Source organism: Pelophylax lessonae (assembly GCF_965119305.1).
Source record: "Pelophylax lessonae genome assembly, chromosome: 1".
Lineage (NCBI taxonomy): Eukaryota > Metazoa > Chordata > Amphibia > Anura > Ranidae > Pelophylax > Pelophylax lessonae.
In genome coordinates, this window is record NC_138768.1 from 367,214,252 (window position 1) to 367,233,719 (window position 19,468).

Below are 19,468 nucleotides of genomic sequence, written 5' to 3' on the forward strand. Positions count from 1 at the left end.
CATACAAAGTGTATGGCTAAACTCGCACCGCACAGCCGATCGCATGTAATGTCGGAGCAGTGCGCTCCGACATTACATGCGAACCCCGCACACGCACAAGTGTGAACCGGGGCTAAAATACAAAAAAAATAAAAAAAAACTGTAAACTCTTTTGGCTGTAATGTCATTGCACGTATTACCTGAATAGATTTCCAACATTAATATTGAGAAAAAATATAAGAAAAGCCTTTTTCTTAATTATTTTCTGTTTCAACGGCTCAGTAGATGCCCCTTACTTATGCCTATGCAGTAGTGCAATAAATGTGCTATTAAATCAGGCTCTGGATGGAATTGTGTTGTTGATTAGCAATGGCCAGCAGAGTAGTGGTAATTTCGATTTAGTTTTAATCATAGTCTTTTGACTAAAATGTCATTTTAGTTTTAGTCGTATTTTAGTCTTATGGCTAAAATGTCATTTAAGTTTTAGTCGTATTTTACTCATCTGAATTATAGAAATAGTGTAAATTTAGTGGACGAAAGTATTTTAATTGACAAAATTAACACTGTAGGTGACATTTCAGCTGATACTTTATTTAGAAAATGTAACTGTTTTTGCATAGAATAGACAATGTCATGCATTTAACAGTACATGAAAAAGGAAATACTATAAAATGTAGTTATTCTCCTTATTTTTCAGCTCCCATAAATCAGTCTAGCATTCTGTACATACAATAGTGCATTCATACATTTATATATACTGTATGCTTAATACAGGTGGATGTACAAAGCCAAATCTGTGATCCAAGAAGAACCTCTGCTTTTTAGTGTTATAGTTATTAGTATTTTTTTATATGAACCCTTTATTTTTCTATTTTAGAATGGTTAAAAAAAAAAAAAAATTAAAGCCTCCCATAGACGATTTGAATTTTGGCCAATTCAGCAGGAATCACCTGAAATTCAAACCATGTATGGGCAGGCTGAATGTACCCAAGTTGATCGACCGATCAACTTGGGTACAACCAGCCTGCCAGATTTTACATGAGATTATTGCTAGTGGCTGTTATAGCTGCTAGCAATATTCATGGTGTATTCCCGGTGGGGACAGCATCACCGCCTCCAGCAAGGAGAACACAATGGCTCAGTGGGAGGGATTCCCCTGTCAACACTGCATCAGTGGTTGAAGGAAAAAAAAAAAAACTCTATGGCCAGCCTAACACATATACTCCACTTAGTCTGTACTAAATGGTAAACATTTTATGCAGTGAAGTCAATTTATAAAACATAAAATGTAGGCAAAAAAAAAAAATTAAATACAGTACGTAGCCAAATAGCTCACACACACACAAACATTCTCTAAATTTTAAATGCATGTTATATTGGCCTGTTATAAAAGTCTGATTCACAATAAAAAAATAAATATTATAACTAAACAAAAAGATTTAATATAACAAAAAAAACTAAAAAACTATTGTAACTAAAATTTTTAAAAATAAAACAAATAAAATAAAGATTTTATCAGTATTTGAAATATTTTTACTAAATGGCATTGCTCTCAATTTTTCAAAATCTTTCTTGGGTTCATGGATAATAATAACAACAAAACAACAATAAGTATTATCTTGAGAAATAGCGTATTGTTTTTTGGTGCAGTTGCGAACTAAATTATGAAACCCAAATAATATGAAAGGGAACAAGCTATCCTTAGCCTCAACCTACTCTTCAGCCTAAGCTGAAATCAACTAAAGATGTCTACAGATATCATGTTAAAACTACCGAAACCAGCTACTTACAGTCAGATACAGTATCTTAAAAGGCCTTCCTGTATATGGCATAAATCCCCTCTTGAGCTTTCTCAGGAGCATTGGCAACTGGAGAAGCTGAACAATGAAGAGAGATAACACCACTCAGGCTAGTCAAAGTCCACGATTCAAGGTGGGTGCTGAACCTCGGCTCGCCACCAGGAGAAGCGTGAAAGAAGAAAATGGTCGCACACCACCCCAGAATCCAATGAAGAAAAGTTCTTTATTCACATAAGTGGTACAAGGTACAGCAGGGTAGGACAGTAGACGCATTTCACACGACTGCTACGTGCTTGTTCACTACCATGTGTCTACTGTCCAACCCTGCTGTACCTTGTACTGCTTATGTGAATAAAGAACCTTTCTTTATTGGATTCTGTGGGGGTGTGCGACCATTTTCTTCTTTCAAACTGGAGAAGCTGCATTGTTACGTATCCATTGCTATTGTTTTTTGTCTGAAAGAGGCAGGTACTGGTAAGTCTTTCTTCTTCATAGGCATTCATATGTGCATTTGTCCAATAAAAATATGGATGTTTGTGTTGTGATCATTCAACACAATGATTGTTTGGTCAGTGTCTGTAGATAGTCTTTAAATCCTACCATATTCTTAAACAAAACCCTTAGTTTAAGTCTAAGCCTTACATTTAACCCTTTATCGCAGCTCAGCTTCTAACCTATTTCCTCTCAAACTAAGTCCTAAACAATGGGCGTAGCAATATGATTATCCAAATGCATTGTTTATTTGCATTAGCCAATAGGCAGTAAAACAGTACAAGATTCTCTGTTCATCTGGGCTTCATAACAATTAAAGGGTCAATTGATCTTAGCCCTTGCTCAGCACAGACATACATTTTCCTGCTTTCCAGAATCAGCAAGAAAAGAACACTACAAAAGTAGTGTTTTCTATTATGGTGATAGTTATTATGCACTGTTCCTGTAAGTGTTTTCTATGACATCACTCATGAGCAGTGCTAGAGTTTAAGTATTTTTGAAATGTAAATACATATGTTTGGTAAAAAAAAATCGCAAAAAGTGTATTTTGATTGGTTTGCGCAAAAGTTTTTGCGTTTACTAACTAAGGGAAAGATTTTTGTTGTTTTTTTTTTAACGAGTAATGGCGGCGATCTGCGATTTATTTTGCTTGGCTGCGACATTGCGGCGGACAAATCGGACCCTTGACTGACATTTTTGACACTTTTGGGGTTACCAGTGACATTACTACAGTAATCAGTGCTATACATATTCACTGTTACTGTAAAAATGACACTGGCAGTGAAGGGGTTAACTTTTTTTGAGAGGGAGGGGTTAAGTGTGTCCCTAGGGGCGTGTTTCTTACTGTGATTGGATGTGGCTTGATGTGTAAGAACAGAGATCAACGGTTCTACATAGCAGAACCGTATGATCTCCATTCTTACACAGGGAAGAATGACAGGCGCTTTGTTTACATTAGCCGCCTGCCTTTCTTCCGGTGTAACGGACAATTGCGAGTGCCCAGCGGACATCGGGCGGGTCCGTGACCGAGCGGGAGCGCGCCATCGGCGGCGCACGCTCACTCCCTAGAGCCTCACAGGCTAGCGACGTATCCCTACGTCGCTTTGCCTGTGAGGGGCTGACTGCCATGTGCCAATTTCAAATTGCCATGCCAATTTCATTACTGCCATGTGCATGTAGCCTAAGTATGTTACATTCTGTGCAAAATGCCAATAACAATATCAACAAAAGAATAATAAGCTCTATATAGCAGAAGAAGAAAAGAAAAAAGAAACAATATTCTTTTGATGTGTGTATTTCTGAGAATAATAAAATAAAAGAAAAAGTTAAATTATATAGAGAGTGCTTGGTTAGTCAAGAAATATCCTTTGTGCTTCTGTCTACTGAGAACTAAAGTATGAAATGATTCAAAATAAACCTAAAACTTGTAAAACTTAGGTTCAATGAAAAAAAAAGTAATTTTAAATATTTTAACAACAACAAAATAATAAAAAGTATACTGTAAAGGTCTTTATTATTATTATTATTATTTTTAATTATTATTACAGACCTCTTTTAATTAGACCTATTTACAGAAATTGAATGGAATCTTTCCTGACAGTAACAGAATTGGGTTGATTTACTAAAGGCAAATAGGCTGTCCCTTTTGAAGTGGATTTGCACCAGAGCTTAATGAATAAGGTGAAACTTCCATCATCCCATCATGTGAAAGTAATTTTTTATTTTATTTTTTTTGCTCGTGATTGGGTATTCTTTGTAAGGTGAAACTTCCCCACATTCACTTTGGAGCCTTGAAGCACATTCCCTTGCAAGGTGAATAGCCTATTTGCCTTTGGTAAATCAACTCCAACATGTTCATGTCCCTTTTTATGAAGATTCTACTCCCATCCTACTGCTGCTTGCAAGATTTGTTGGACTGATAACTACTGTAAAAATACAATATGAAATGAAGTGTGGAAAGCAGAGTCCTTAATTTCGGCAGTACAGAAACTCTAAAAGAGGATAGAGCACAAACAAGTGATTTCTTCTTAAATACTGAGTTCAAGCTTTTCAATCAAATGCAAATATTACAGAGGCCCAAGTCACGGTATTAATTGTTGTATTTATTTCTATTAGGGGAGAGTATGGCCTACAGGAATACACTGAGGTGAAGACCGTTACCATGAAAATTTCACAGAAGAACTCTTAAACATCTACAGATTTCTCCTTTTCTTTTCCCTTATTAAATTTGCAACAATCATGTAAAAGAGTATCATGTTTTTGTAAAAACAATTGAAAAACAGTTTTTAAAGCCTAAGTCTTTTTTATTGTCTCTTCAAATAATTAATTTCGGTCAAGTTGGCCCAAATGAACTGATTACTGCAGTAAAAGGTGTGCTTGCTGGGAATGCTGTATTAACTGTATGTACCTCAGCTATGTACAGTATATAGTGCTGTGTTTTGGCAGTGGGAACAGGACTTCCTATCCCAAAACAAAATAGAGTTGTCTGAACATGACTCAGCCATTAATAAGAAGCTTTGTTTTTTATGAAAAAATAAAAAGCTTCCTCTGATTAACTGAGGCAGAGATTGCAACGTCATCCTTCCACCTCTCCGGCTCAGGCAATCACAGGAAGTTTTCTATTCATTCATAGAATACAAAGCTGCCCATGAATGGCAGAACACCACTCAACCCAACTATTTTGTTTTTAGGAGTAAGATGGGAAGTTCCTTGCCCACTGCGGAAACACAGTGCTGTATACTTTATGTAGCCCAGCAAGCGTGCCAGTTAGTGCAGTAAATAATTTGTTTGTAACAGCTTGGCCCAAATGAACTATTTAAAGGGACATTAAATGTGGAGTTAGGATTTAAATATAAAAATGAATTCAAATGATATTCAGATATAACATTAAATCTGAAGAACATTTTAAAATAAACCACAATGTACAGTCCACACTACACAGCTTTACTTAAAGAGAGCTGCAGCAAAATACAAAACTTAGTAAAAAAATACATAAAGTGGAAGGTTACTGCCTTTTATTTTTGAAAGCACAATTTAGATGAACTAGTAATAACTCTTTAGGAAATTTTAGGCCTTAACGCTGAAATGAGGCCTGTGTTATGATCCTTTTTCTATGTGATCCCGACAACAACTAATTCATAAATATCCTGCAGTTTAATTCACCAGTAAATCTCTTTAATTAATATTATTAGGAACAAAACATTAAAAATAAATTTCCTTTCACGTACTGAGCAGGAAACCACCCAATAAAAATTGGGTTTCATTATAAAAGATTAAATACTCCTAATTGTGATTTTTATTCTGACTGTAGTTCTCTTTTAGTAAGGCACTGTATAGTGTGATGACCGTTGGTAAAGCGCAGTATGTAGACATAAATGAACCAATATTGCTCACCAATAAACGGCCAAAGATGGGATAATTTACAAATATCTGTGAATAGAACCTTATAATAAACAATAACTTACAGGCCTTTGACTTGTTTAATACCAGTCCATGTGTCATTTGGTTTGGTAAGAGTGCTTCATGAAGGGACCAAATAAAAAAAAAAAAAAATAGGTGTTCCTCCCAAAACTCCACCTGTATGCTGGTGATGTCCCAAGAGGAGAATGTGGTGAACTTCAGTGATTATGTGCAAGTAACCAGGTAATTAGTTGCTTCCCCATCCTGGTATAATAGCAAGGTGTTATTTATACCACTTATCCACTCACTGAGATTTGTGTTTACAAAATTTTTTGGTTCAATATGTTTGGAGGGACACTTTTTTTTCCTTTTCTACTTAAAAGATTTTAAAGATTCAGATTCACACTAGAACAATCTCTAGCAGTACCTAATACTAGCTAGTCAGATTACAATTTGTTGTTGGCTGATTAGTAGAAAATCAAATCATACTTGTTGTTCTGAATTACTGTGTTATACAGTCATTACACGTTACACTGCTTTAGTTAATTGGAGAGTATGTTTAACCAAGGTCAGAGAATGTTGTCCTAGCTGGTTCCAACAACTTCCATAAATTATCAGTTTGGTCTATTGCTAGGCTAATTTATTGAAAGCATATCAGCCCTTGTAAAATTGTACAACTAATGATCCTGCCTGCTTTTACTTTACTTAGCAAGAAAACAGTACTTTGTACTCCTGTCTTGGAGCTCATTCTCACTCTAAGGGCTTGACTTTTCCAACTAAAGTTAAACAACCTTCATAACTAAGTTAAACTCTTAGAGTGCATCCAGGTTTAGGACACACAGAAAATATTTTTAGTGCACCTTATCATTTTATTTAGCATCATATACGGCCCGCTTTTATTTGAAAAAACCCAACAGTTTTTTAAGATTTGGTGCAAGAATTTTTTACAGCTTTGTCCCAGCTGCATAGCAGGGACAACTGCTACTTTTTAAATCTTGCATTTTATGAGTGTTTGATTTAGAAACCATACAGAGACTAAAAGAAAATGTTGTCTTTAAATCCTGTTTAGAGCTATTCCATGTTCAAGTGCACATAACTATTACTAGTGTAGTTTTTCCCTATGCAGGCCTTATATAACTAAAAGCTAATGTGTTATACTTATAATGTGTTCAGAATTGTACGTTGTTATGTTGGTTGTAGGTGTAGCCACAATGATTAAACTCACATGCACCTACTAATTGTAGAGTCTTTTTATTCAAAGGTTCGTTTTCCAAACTACTACAACAAAGTGCTACATGTAATTGATAAATTGACTGTAATTCTAACGTGAAGCATAAATAAATGTGTTGTATTTGCTGAATTATGTTATGCTTTAATCACACATGTAACAATGCAATAATTATTGTTTCACAACATATTACAAAATTATTGCAACAAGTATATTTTATAATTCAAGGAGCAAATCGTATTACTTGATATGAGAGTTAAGGGCTTGCCCGCTTTTTCCCACAACTCTCTTTTAGACATTTTGTTTTCAATCACCTTAAAAAAGCAATCAGGAATTACAAGAGTCAAGGTTTGATTATTAAAGCATTCTGGATTAAGATGCTCCTAATGTTTGCAAGTGGCTGTGCAAGGTTGCATACAAGCACACTGCATCTGTAGAGCACTTTAAAAGGAATATTCTAATTTCTACTTCAAATGCTTAGGGAATGAAAGGGACATACCAGGTACATCTAAGTATTCTGAAACAGGTGACCCATTCCTCTTCACCTATTTGACAGCTCTGGTGGTTGGCAGTTGGCTACTAAGTTCTCTGACATGGTGGCAGAGCAGAGTTCCAGTTGCACCTTGGAACTTAAGCCGGCAATTGACAGATCAAAAGTCAGCCAGTTTAACAGGACCTGGCCAAATTTTGATCTGTCTACGGGCAGGCTGGTTGTACTGAAGTTGATCCATCAATCAACTTCGGCCTGCCTGATTTTTTTTGCATGCGATTATTGCTGATGGCTATAGCCGCTAGCAGTAAATATTGTGTTCTGCTGGCAGGAAAGCCTCCCTGCTGGTAGAACACAGTAGCACTGAAGGTTCTATACTATATATTACCGTTAATACAAACCTTGCATTTGGATTGGACTTGGTGCTATATCCATTTATACCCACATTCAACCATATATCATAAAAGTTTTACTTTAATTATTGCAAAATAGCCATTAAAAGCATATATAATGATTGGCCATAACATTATGATGTGTATTAAAAACCTCTGCTCTTAGTGATAGTGATTGATATAGAGAAAGTCACAAACTATAATAAGTCTAAATACTCAAACACTTAAAGAAATTAAAAAATAAATAGATGCGCTAACTCAGAGTTAGTGCATCTATTTTATTTTGAATAACATTATGATGACCCACCTAATGATGAGTAGGTCTCCCATTTGGTGTCAAAACAGCTCTTACCCATTGCAGCATGGACGTCACTAGACCCCTGAAAGTATGCTGTGGTATCTAGCACCAAGTCCTGTAACTTGCGAGGTGGGGCCTTCATGTATCAGACTTGCTTTACCAGCACATCCCACAGATAATCAAAGAATTGGGAGCTGAAGAATTTGAAGGCCAAGTAAACACCACAGGCTCATTGCTGTGTTCCTCAAACCATTCTTGAACCATTTTTGCAGTATGGAAGGATGCAATGGCCCTGTTGTTGAAAGAGGCCATTGCCATCAGGGAATACTGTTTTCCTGAACAGCTGTACTTGGTCAGCAATAGTGTTTAGGTAAGTGGTACGTATCAAAGTAACATACACCTGAATAGCAGGACCAAGGTTTCCCTGCAGAACATTGCCAAAAGGACCGCAATGCCTCAGCCAGCTTGCCTTCTTCCTGTACTGCGTCCTGGCGCAACTGCTTCCTCAAGTAAGCAACACAGATGCACCCACTCATCCACATAATGTACAATGAAATGTGATTAATCCGACCAGGCCACCTTCCTTCATTGCTCTTTGGTCCAGTTCTGATGTTCACATGCCGGATGTAAGCGATTTTGGCTGTAGACACAGGTCAGTATAGGCACCCTGACCGTTCTTTGGCTACTCAGCCCCATAAATAAGAAACTGTGTAACGAACTGTATCCCACTGACTTTCAGATGCCATTTTAAAGCCTAGTACACACTACTACTTTTTTTGTTTAATCCAGCTGGGCTGAGTTGAACTAGTTAAAGCATTTGTTTTCCTATATTGCTTTCCTATATTGTAAAAGAGGTACACAAGAAGTAAAATTGAAATTCCCCCCTTGCAGCCAGAAATAGAGAATGCATGTTTAATATGGTATTATAGGTTCAAAAGTTTAGGAGGGAAGAGTGATAAATGGTGGCATTGTGCTTCAAATCAAATGATTACCTTAAAAGTAAAAGAATTAAAGAATACACTTGGAAGTGGGACTTTTACATGATGGCTGTTGAATTGGAGGGGTCCATAGTGATAGGGGTATGATAATATTATATCAGTGTCCGGCTTCCCTTTTACTCTCAGCCCAACAGTGTACACCCTTGGAAACACACATAATGTGAATAGAACCCCCAGAGGCTGGAGGACTGACTGGCCCCTATAGTCTGCACTGGGGTGATTAGGGATGATCAAACTTTTGAAAAGTTCGGTTCGGCCAGAACATCCGAACTACCCGAAAGTTCGGCCCGGATTTCAGAACCCCATTGAAATCAATGGACCTGAACTTCGGTAATCAAAAAACAACATTTTAAAGCCCTAAAACCCAATAAATGCCCCTAAAAAGTGCCTAGGGTTCTGGGTCATGCCCCAGGGACTATTAATCACACAAAAAAAGTTCTTAAAAATTGTCATTTTTGATAAAAAAGCCAATTATTGAAAAAAAAAAAGAGCTTTTTTGATTTAGTATCTGGGGGGTCTAAAAAGCGTACCTGTGAAGTTTCAGCTCTGTAGCATGTCCAGAAACATTAAAAAAAAGATTGTTTGTATTTTGTCACTTAGAACACAGACAGTTGGCTTCTCGCTTTTCACACATTGCCGGTTTAATAGCAGGCGTTTTTTTTTGGCATTTTTTTGGGGTTCTTTTGAGGCAGGAAAAACATCTGAACTTGTGTATAGTGGTATATATACCACTATACACAAGTTCAGATGTTTTGCCTGCCTCTAAAGAACCCAAAAAAATGCCCCAAAAAACGCCTGCTACTAAACCGGCAAGGTGTGAAAGGAGCGAAGCCATATTCCAGATCTATAATTGCACTAATACAAATGATCTTTTTTTTTATGGTTCTGGACATGCGACAGAGCTGAAACTTCACAGGTACACTTTTTAGACCCCCCAGACACAAAATCACACAAAAAAAGTTCTTAAAAATTTTAATTTTTGATAGATTTTTGATAGAGAGCCAATTATTGAAAAAATTAAAAAAAAAACAAAAAAAAAATAAAAAAAAAAAAAAACTTTCTTTGGATTTAGTATCTGGGGGTCTAAAAAGTGTACCTGTGAAGTTTCAGCTCTGTAGCATGTCCAGAACCAGAAAAAAAATAATTTTTCAGTAGAGCAGGGATGGTGGGACCCCCCTTTTACACCTATATGATCTTTTTTTGGGGGTTCTGGACATGCTACAGAGCTGAAACTTCACAGGTACACCTTTTAGACCCCCAGACACAAAATCACACAAAAAAAGTTCTTAAAAATTTTCATTTTTGATAGTTTTTTGATAGAGAGCCAATTTTTGAAAAAAAAAAAAAAATGTCTTTGGATTTAGTATCTGGGGGGTCTAAAAAGTGTACCTGTGAAGTTTCAGCTCTGTAGCATGTCCAGAACCATAAAAAAAAGATCATTTGTATTAGTGCAATTATAGATCTGTAATATGGCTTCGCTCCTTTCACACCTTGCCGGTTTAGGAGCAAGCGTTTTTTTGGGCATTTTTTGGGTTCTTTGGAGTCAGGCAAAACATCTGAACTTGTGTATAGTGGTATATATACCCGTATACACAAGTTCAGATGTTTAGCCTGCCTCCAAAAACCCCCAAAAAATGCCTGCAACAACACACCTGGGCGTTTTTTTTTTTTTTTTTTGACGCTAGCGTTTTTTTGGGCATTTTTTTTGGGTTCTTTGGAGGCAGGCAAAACATCTGAACTTGTGTATAGTGGTGTATATACACACATACTTATATGTATATACACACCTACACATATATAGGTGTGATAGGAGCAGAAATATATTGGTGTTAATTATTTCATTAGCGCAAGTAGTTTTTTCTGCTCCTTTCACACCTATATATGTCTAGGTGTATATATATACAGACATGGGTGTGTATATATACCGTCTATACACATGTTCAGATGTCATGTCTGACTCCAAACATGTCCTCAAAAAAGCACTAGCAATGCCTGCAGCATAAAGAATGCTGACTGGTGAGAAGCCATATCCCTGAAGCAAAAGTGACTTGAGAGAAACTAGCTTTTCTCTATTGCGGTCACCCTGCTATGGAAGGGTTTGGTCACCCTGCCATAGCAGTCACTGTCAGTTCACCCTACACTACACTATGGTCCCCTTACACTTAACACTTTCCCTACAGAAACTGAATAAATTAAAGCTAACTAAAGTGTAAAAGAGCACTCTAACTACACTAGATATCCCTTTCCTCACACTAAAAATTGCTAAATGACACTTTGTAACAGAAGTAACAGAACAGCATTCCACTCTCTTCCATGTCCAGTATAAGAATGCTAGGAATTTGGCGGGGGCTATCTTATATACTGGGAGGCGTATTCACTAATGATTGGTCTATGGACCCCCTAGTCACTCCAATCACATTCCTAGCATTCTCCTGCCCCCTCAATAGGCTTTTGCTAATGGTTCTGGTCCAATCACGGGCTTTTAAAGCCCATTTCCTGAACCATTGCATTTTGGTCGGTTCTGGTTGCCGAATTCCGAACTTTTTGGGCAAAAAGTTCTAAATTCAGCCGAACCTCGGACACCCAATGTTCGGGCCGAACCGATGGTCGACCCGAACCGTTCGATCATCCCTAGAGGTGATATCATCAAAGAGGAAGAAGTGGGCAGAGAGGTCAGAAATTCCAGGGCCAGCCTTTCCCTCTCTCTCTACATGCCGATGGAAAGGTGACAAGAGGAAGCAGTAGTGTAGTGTGTGGGGTTCTGTAAGGCAGGGAGGTTCAGAGTCAGAGGTTCCGGGTTGTAGTGGTGCAGAATGCTGACTGTCAGAAAGGTTCAGTGCTGGAGGTGCTGGGTGACAGGGAAATGCAATGTCAGATTGCCAAGAGTACTTGGTTCTTCATAAGCCAGAATGCAAATGCTGTCTACTAGTAAGCTTGAGTGGAGACTTCAAAATGGAGTAACACCCAATTTGTTGTAGGCTCACCCATTGATTTAAAGCGTAACTCCACTTTTGTTGAGAGAAAAATGTTTCCCTCTGGGTGATCTATGTACAGTATAAGGATTTTAACGAACTGTTGCAGATTCCTACCTATGTTATTCTGAAGAAATCATTGTTTGTTTCTCTGTTCTCCTGTGCTGAGTGGGTCTAATGGGAGTGGTTACATAATTTATCAACCAGCTGTGGCAGTTGCAGAGCACTAATGATGAAATCTGCTGGGCCTGTATCCCTTTAGACATGTTCCTATTGGGAGTATCTCACCAAAAATGACATTTTTGTTGCAGGGAATGCCAGAAATCTGACTTGTATCTTAGGCAGACTTCTGGGAAAATTGGTGAGCCAATCACACTAGCAGGAAATTGTGTTTCTGGGGTGTGATCAGTACACATTCTGTGTACAGAACAGCCCCAGGTAGCCATATTGCATTTAGGATAACACAATATCTGCAACATGCACAGAAGCTACATATGGAAAATAACATTGGGGGAGATTTACTAAAACTGGAGAGTGCAGAATCTGGTGTAACTCTGCATAAGAAACCAATCGGCATCCAGGTTTTATTGTAAATTGTTTTAGTCAATCTTCCCCACTGTGTTGCTAATACACATTTATAGTAGCACTGACATTTAAATGTAGGCCACTGGCATTCACAATAGCCATAGCCTGCAAGAATCACATTCCTGAATGGTCCCTGGAGCAGGTAAATCTGTGTTGCAGTGGGACATGGCTTTCTAACCTCTGGCGCTGTCTCTTCTGTCAACATGTTTTTGGTCAGTATATAAGTATAAAGCACACATGACCCCCCATTTCTCCCGGTACACTTTTAAAGGGAATAAAAGAGGTTGATACTGGGTCAGAGTACTTACATTAGTTGCATTTAAAGTGGTTCTAAAGGCAGTAGGCTTTTTATTTTAAAGGGATTGGAAAGGCAGAAGGTTTTTTTAATCTTAATACATCCTGATAGCAAGCTGCTTGCTGCGGGGGTGGGGGGGGGCACCCGGCAGGAAGGAGGAGCCAGCAGTGCTAGCAAGGGACCAGAGAGGATCGAGGATCTAGGCTGCTCTGTGCAAAACCACTGCACGGAGCAGGTTAGTATAACATGTTTGTTATTTTTAAACATAAAAAAACAAGACTTTAATATCACTTTAAAAACACATTTATTGATTTTATATGAATGCATAACTGTATTGATAAAATACAGCTTTTTAGAATATGAAAGATATATTTGAATTTTGTAGTTAGCCCATGTATCATAAACGAGCTTGTCCTTTGCCTTTTCCAGGTGGTGGTGGTGCAGGCGCTTTAACATTTGGCTTCTTCATAGAGGAGGTTGTTACTACCAGTGTAGTTTTCCTAGTTGGTTCTGTAACCATTACTCTTGGGCCCTTTTGAGAAGGTACAGTCAGTTTCCCATTCTTAGTATTCATTTCGTTGGTCGAAATTGTATTAAGCAGTTTTCCATTCTCTATAAGAAAAGAAAAATAGACATATAAATACTAACAAGAGTTAAAGTGTTACTAAAGGTATTTTTTAAATTAAAATAATAAACCAGTTGTACCTGCTCTGTGCAATGGCATTGCATGGAGGAGCCCCAAACCTGCTCTTCTGGATTCTGGAGCACCCCCCCCCCCCACAGTGATCCTGTCTCCTCCTCCTCTCATTGTGCCTCCATAACAAGCACCTTGCCATGGGGGCACACGTGTGTGCTCACATCCCCGAGCTGCGTGCTCCAGAGACACACACAGAATGGCTTGGCTCCACCCTCTGCTTTCTACTCATAGCATTTGATTGACAGTAGCAGGAGTCAATGGCTCCTGCTGCTGCCTGAGTCCCTTTGTGAAGAGGAAGACAGGAAAGAAGAGATCTAGCCATGCACAACACTAGATTGATTGAGGACCTAGGTAAGTATTTAGGGAGGTGGCAGAAGACAGCAAGCTCTAAAACAGTTTTACCTTAATGTAGGAAATTAATTAAAGTAAAACATTTTTTGGAACAAAAAAAGCCCTTTTAAGATGAGTGAGTCTCTTGTTAATCCCCACACACACTAGTCAGGTGGCATGCTTTGTATCATAAAGCAAATGATGCCAGACGGCTGCACTTCCAATAATCCTTTATATTGAATTAGCTTATGACAAGTGGTTGACAGATGGAGCAGGGGACAAAGAGGTAGACGCGTTTTACGCAAATGTTAGTGCTTAGTCATTAACTCTGACTAATAATGACTAAGCACTAACATTTGGGCGAAACACGTCTACCTCTTTAAAACCAGATATTAGCATGTGACTTTCACATTTATGAGGAAATAATGATCATTACAATAAATAAATAACCCTAGGTTTACCATTTTCTTCACATAGTGTTGCGACAACTCATTAAACGTTTGTGTTCATGGGCTTTTGTTGCAGCTGAGCAACTTTTCTTGCCCATATAATTCAGTGTGAATGAAAAAGCAACTCAAAGCAGCTTAACCACATGCTACCCACTCGCCGTCAAATGACAGGGGAGCGGTGCATCTATTGTTCTGAAAGCTGAAAATTGGACTTGGCAGGAAGGGGGTGAAAGTGCACTGTATAGAAGTGGTTAATGTGCCTCAGAAGCAGTTTAATGCATCTACTTGGTGCCATGGAAAAACTCAAAAATTTTCTTAACCTTTTATGTTTCAGTTTTTTTAAATTGGCTGGGAGCTCTTGAAGGACTAATGCTCAAATGACAGGCATACATTACATACCAGAGAATGAGCAGGGAATAACATATTGGTTGTCAAGTTGACCACTTGCCCACTTGCCACTGCATATATACTGCGACAAAGTGGCGCTATTGCACAAAATGTGGAACCTGTACGTTGTTTTGTTCAATAACCACTAGATGGCGCTATGATTGGCTAGCGGGGATGTCCTCTGGCCCTCCGCGATCATCCCTGGGAGAGTTCTGCAAGGGGACAAGATAGAGATCTTGTGTTCCAGTTAGTAAGTAAGTTAGTAAGCACCCCCTATGGACACAATTAACCCCTTTATCACCCCTGGTGAACTTGGGTTTGTAAATGAGGTCAGATTAACCACTTAAAGACTAACCCTTTTTATGACATTTGTTGCCTACAAGTTAAAATCAGCACTTTTTGCTAGAAAATTACTTAGGACCCACAAACATTATATATACAGTATCTCATAAAAGTGAGTACACCCTTCACATTTTTGTAAATATTTTATTATGTCTTTTCATGTGACAACACTGAAGAAATGACACTTTGCTACAATGTAAAGTAGTGAGTGTACAGCTTGTATAACAGTGTAAATTTGCTGTCTCCTCAAAATAACTCAACACACAGCCATTAATGTCTAAACTGCTGGCAACAAAAGTGAGTACACCCCTAAGGTAAAATGTCCAAATTGGGCCCAAAGTGTCAATATTTTGTGTGGCCACCATTATTTTCCAGCACTGCTTTAACCCTCTTGGGCATGGCATTCACCAGAGCTCCACAGGTTGGCACTGGAGTCCTCTTCCACTCCTCCATGACGACATCACACAGCTGGTGGATGTTAGAGACCTTGCGCTCCTCCACCTTTCGTTTGAAGATGCCCCGCAGATGCTCAATAGGGTTTAGGTCTGTAGACATACTTGGCTAGTCCATCACCTTTACCCTTTTGCTTCTTTAGCAAGGCAGTGGTAATCTTGGAGGTGTGTTTGGGGTCGTTATCATGTTGGAATACTGCCCTGTGGCCCAGTCTCCGAAGGGAGGGGATCATGCTCTGCTTCAGTATGTCACAGTACATGTTGGCATTCATGGTTGCCTCAATAAACTGTAGCTCCCCAGTGCCAGCAGCCCTCATGCAGCCCCAGACCAAGACACTCCCACCACCATGCTTAACTGTAGGCAGGACACACTTGTCTTTGCACTCTTCCCCTTTTTGCTGCGACACACGCTTAAAACCATCTGAACCAAATAAGTTTATCTTGGTCTCATCAGACCACAGGGCATGGTTCCATTAATCCATGACCTTAGTCTGCTTGTCTTCAGCAAACTGTTTGCGGGCTTTCTTGTGCATCATCCTTAGAAGAGACTTCCTTCTGGGACGACAGCCATGCAGACCAATTTGATGTAGTGTGCGGCGTATGGTCTAAGCACTGACAGGCTGACCCCCCACCAGTTCAACCTCTGAAGCAATGCTGGCAGCACTCATACGTCTATTTTCCAAAGACAACCTCTGGATAGGACACTGAGCATGTGCACTCAACTTCTTTGGTCAACCATGGCGAGGCCTGTTCTGAGTGGAACCTGTCCTGTTAAACTGCTGTATGGTCTTGGCCACCCTGCTGCAGCTCAGTTTCAGGGTCTTGGTAATCTTCTTATAGCCTAGGCCATCTGAGACCTTGGAACACTAACGAGTCACATGACACCGGGGAGGGAAAATGGCTAATTTAGGCCGATTTAGACTTTTTAATTTAGGGGTGTACTCATTTTTGTTGCCAGCGGTTTAGACAATAATGGCTGTGTGTTGACTTATTTTGAGGGGACAGCAAATTTACACTATTATACAAGCTGCACACTTACTACTTTATATTGTAGCAAAGTGTAATTTCTTCAGTGTTGTCACATGAAAAGAAATAATAAAAAATTTACAAAAATGTGAAAGGTGTACTTACTTTTGTGAGATACTGTATGCTTTTTAGCAGAGATCCTAGAGATTAAAATGGCGGTCGTTGCAATATTTTATGTCACACTGTATTTGCACAGTGGTCTTTTAAGCACAATTTTTTTGGAAAAAAATACACTTCAATTAATAAAAAAAAAAAAAAAAACGAAACAGTAAAGTTAGCCCAATTTTTTTGTAGATTATTTAAAACACATACTGTGACCCACCACACAGGGAAACAACATCTATTCACAGCTGTGAATTCACATTGGGAGTGAGGAAGCCAAGCAGGACCACGGAAACCAGGAAGGCAGTGCCATCTCCATTTGCTGGTTGGCTACACAGTGGTCTAGACACTGTGAGCTGCAGCTGATTCATCCACTCATTCTGACTGTGGGACTTAGCTTGATGCAGCGAGCGTGCACTCCCTCTCACACCTTTGACCACATGTGTTTACTGTGTTCACCCTTGTGAGTATACTACTATTGTTTTCAATAAAGTTAATTAAATCTTACTACACTATAGAGTGTGTGCTGTCTCTTCCCCTTTCTCTGGTTGTAAATTACCTGGTACTTGAAAAATTTAAGCCAGCTAATGTAGGGTCCCATCTGTATGCTGGTGCACTTCTGCTGTCTTTTTAAATCTACACACAATGGATGACAGTTGGGCTGCTAAGTAAGGAGCAGTCCCTACTGGCATTAACTGTGGACAGCGGTACTCAACAGTTCCAGTCTGTAGTGCTTGGCAGTCTGTTGTCCTTAATGGCTCAGTTTTTATGATCGGGTTCTCACAAGGCCCTGCTCTCTGGTAAAGGCACTCACATGGCAACAGGTCTCTCCAGCTCTGGTCTCAGCACAGTGAAGACCAATACCTTTCTGTGGCTCAATCCTCATAGCTTAAAACCTGGGAAAAGTCTGCCCTCTCCTCTCCCTCTGGTGTAGGGGATAGTTGGAATAGTAGTTTGCAGCCCATTCATCTTCATGGCTCAGCGCTCCTTGGAGACTACATGTCCTATGATCCATTGCAGCCAAATCCCTTTACAGAGCTGCCTCCTTCTCGGACTACATCTCCCATGATCCCCTGGCAGGATACTCCCAGAAAAACAACAACAAGAAAATCCAAAAAAGCAGCATACATTGTACTCACAAACGCATGACAATTGCACACATGTAAGGAAAATGGAATCAATCACCTCCAGGACTGCCAGGATACTCCTATGGTGCTAGAGGATGGGATGGCCTCCGCATATGCCTGGCTGACCCACCATAAATTCACAAGGTGTTATATAGCCAGTCTGTACTACCCTCATTACTCAGCTCTGCTCCCCAAGGAGCAATGGTGATGGGTGTAGATAGCTTGGATGGGGCGTTGTTTACCGAAAGTCTATATCGCCCATAAAAATGAGAGACCACACAGTGCAAACTGTCACCCCTGTGTATACAAACAAGCCATACACATACACCAATTGTGAATAATGATGGAAACAATAACAAAGGTAAAATGATACTAAAAGCAAGAATAAAAAGAGTGAATGTTATGAATCGTTAACAGAGCCAATACATCACCTCTGGTGCTATCTGAGACTGCAGTCCCCCAAAACAGAGAATAAAAGATGAAGGGAGAGACAAGAAAAAAGAACCCATAATGTAATAGAGAACCATGTTATTACTCTAGGCTATACACATTCCTTCCTCCTTCTTGTATTGGCCCAATATTGTACTTACCGTGCCGGTCTGGTGTCAGTGTATACAGTATGTAGATAGACCAACCACAATGCAGGGTAGCTTGATTGTATGTGAGGAGCAGCCCCTTCAAGCAGGGCAATTCCTATGCGCATCCCTTTGATCCAGCCACTCCGAGGCGATGTCCAGGTCCTCAAAGAAGTGCGCTCTATCATCGCATACCACTCTCAGGCAGGCGGGAAAAGCATGGCATATTTCAAATGATGCATGCGGAGGCGCCTTTTGGCATCAGTGAAACCGGAACGTTGTTTCTGAACTTCCGCTGAGAAGTCCGGGAAGGAAATTTTGCAATAGATGTGGTGCGCCCTCGGGGGGGGGGGGGGTGGAGGGGCAGGCATGCAGTGGGCACGCTCCACTGCAAACGTAGCAGAAAAGGCATCCCTGCCATAGTGAGTGATCAAGAGATTTTCCAAAAAAGTGTCTGGGTCAGGCCCCTCAGACCCCTCAGGGAGACCAGTAAAGCGCAGATTACAGAGGCGGACCCTGTTTTCCAGATCATCTTGTTTCTGGGCAACTTCTGTATTTGACGCTGCATGGCTTCAGTTGTATATTGAAGGGGGTTAATGACATCCTCAGCACTACTGATCCACACCTCCGTCTCTGCCATCATGTCCCTCAATTTAGCTATGTGCTGCCTAATAAGTGAAATGTCCACCTTTATCTCCTCAATCTTTGTTGTCAGCATGGCTTGGCAGATGGAGATCGCCTCTAGGACCCTGCTGGTATCGAACGCAGGAGTCTCTGAGGAAGCGGCACCATCTTTGGCCTCCGTGTCAAGCTCCTGCCGGCGGAATTTGTCAAGCTGTGGGGTGGCAGAGGATGCTTTCCGCGGCGGTGACATGGTCCCAGGGCCGGCAGTGGTCTTCCCACAGGCAGCAGGTATGATCAGGGTAGTGAATGGCACACAGGATAGGAGAACAGGATGATTCAGAAGCGGAGCTCAGCTCATGTGCGTACACCATTGCAGTCCAGGCCACGCCCCGGCCCAAATATTGTACTTACACTACACCCACCTACCATC

At 39.8% G+C, this 19,468-nt stretch overlaps 2 protein-coding genes across 2 annotated transcripts in view; one reads left to right on the forward strand and one right to left on the reverse strand.

The window, feature by feature from the left end:
- Nucleotides 1-4,541, forward strand: part of ALDH1A1 (aldehyde dehydrogenase 1 family member A1) — a 105,889-nt gene extending 101,348 nt beyond the window's left edge. The window contains exon 13 of the mRNA XM_082244138.1: nucleotides 4,386-4,541. Coding sequence (XP_082100264.1) covers nucleotides 4,386-4,458 — 73 coding nt within the window. The 3' untranslated portion in view covers nucleotides 4,459-4,541. The remainder of the gene's footprint in view (nucleotides 1-4,385) is intronic.
- An 8,783-nt stretch (nucleotides 4,542-13,324) lies between these two features.
- LOC309544384 (transmembrane channel-like protein 2-B) overlaps nucleotides 13,325-19,468 on the reverse strand; it is a gene marked incomplete at both ends in the record, with an annotated part of 202,500 nt that continues 196,356 nt past the window's right edge. Inside the window, one exon of the mRNA XM_082243297.1 lies at nucleotides 13,325-13,539. Within this exon, the coding sequence (XP_082099423.1) occupies nucleotides 13,325-13,539 (215 nt within the window). The remainder of the gene's footprint in view (nucleotides 13,540-19,468) is intronic.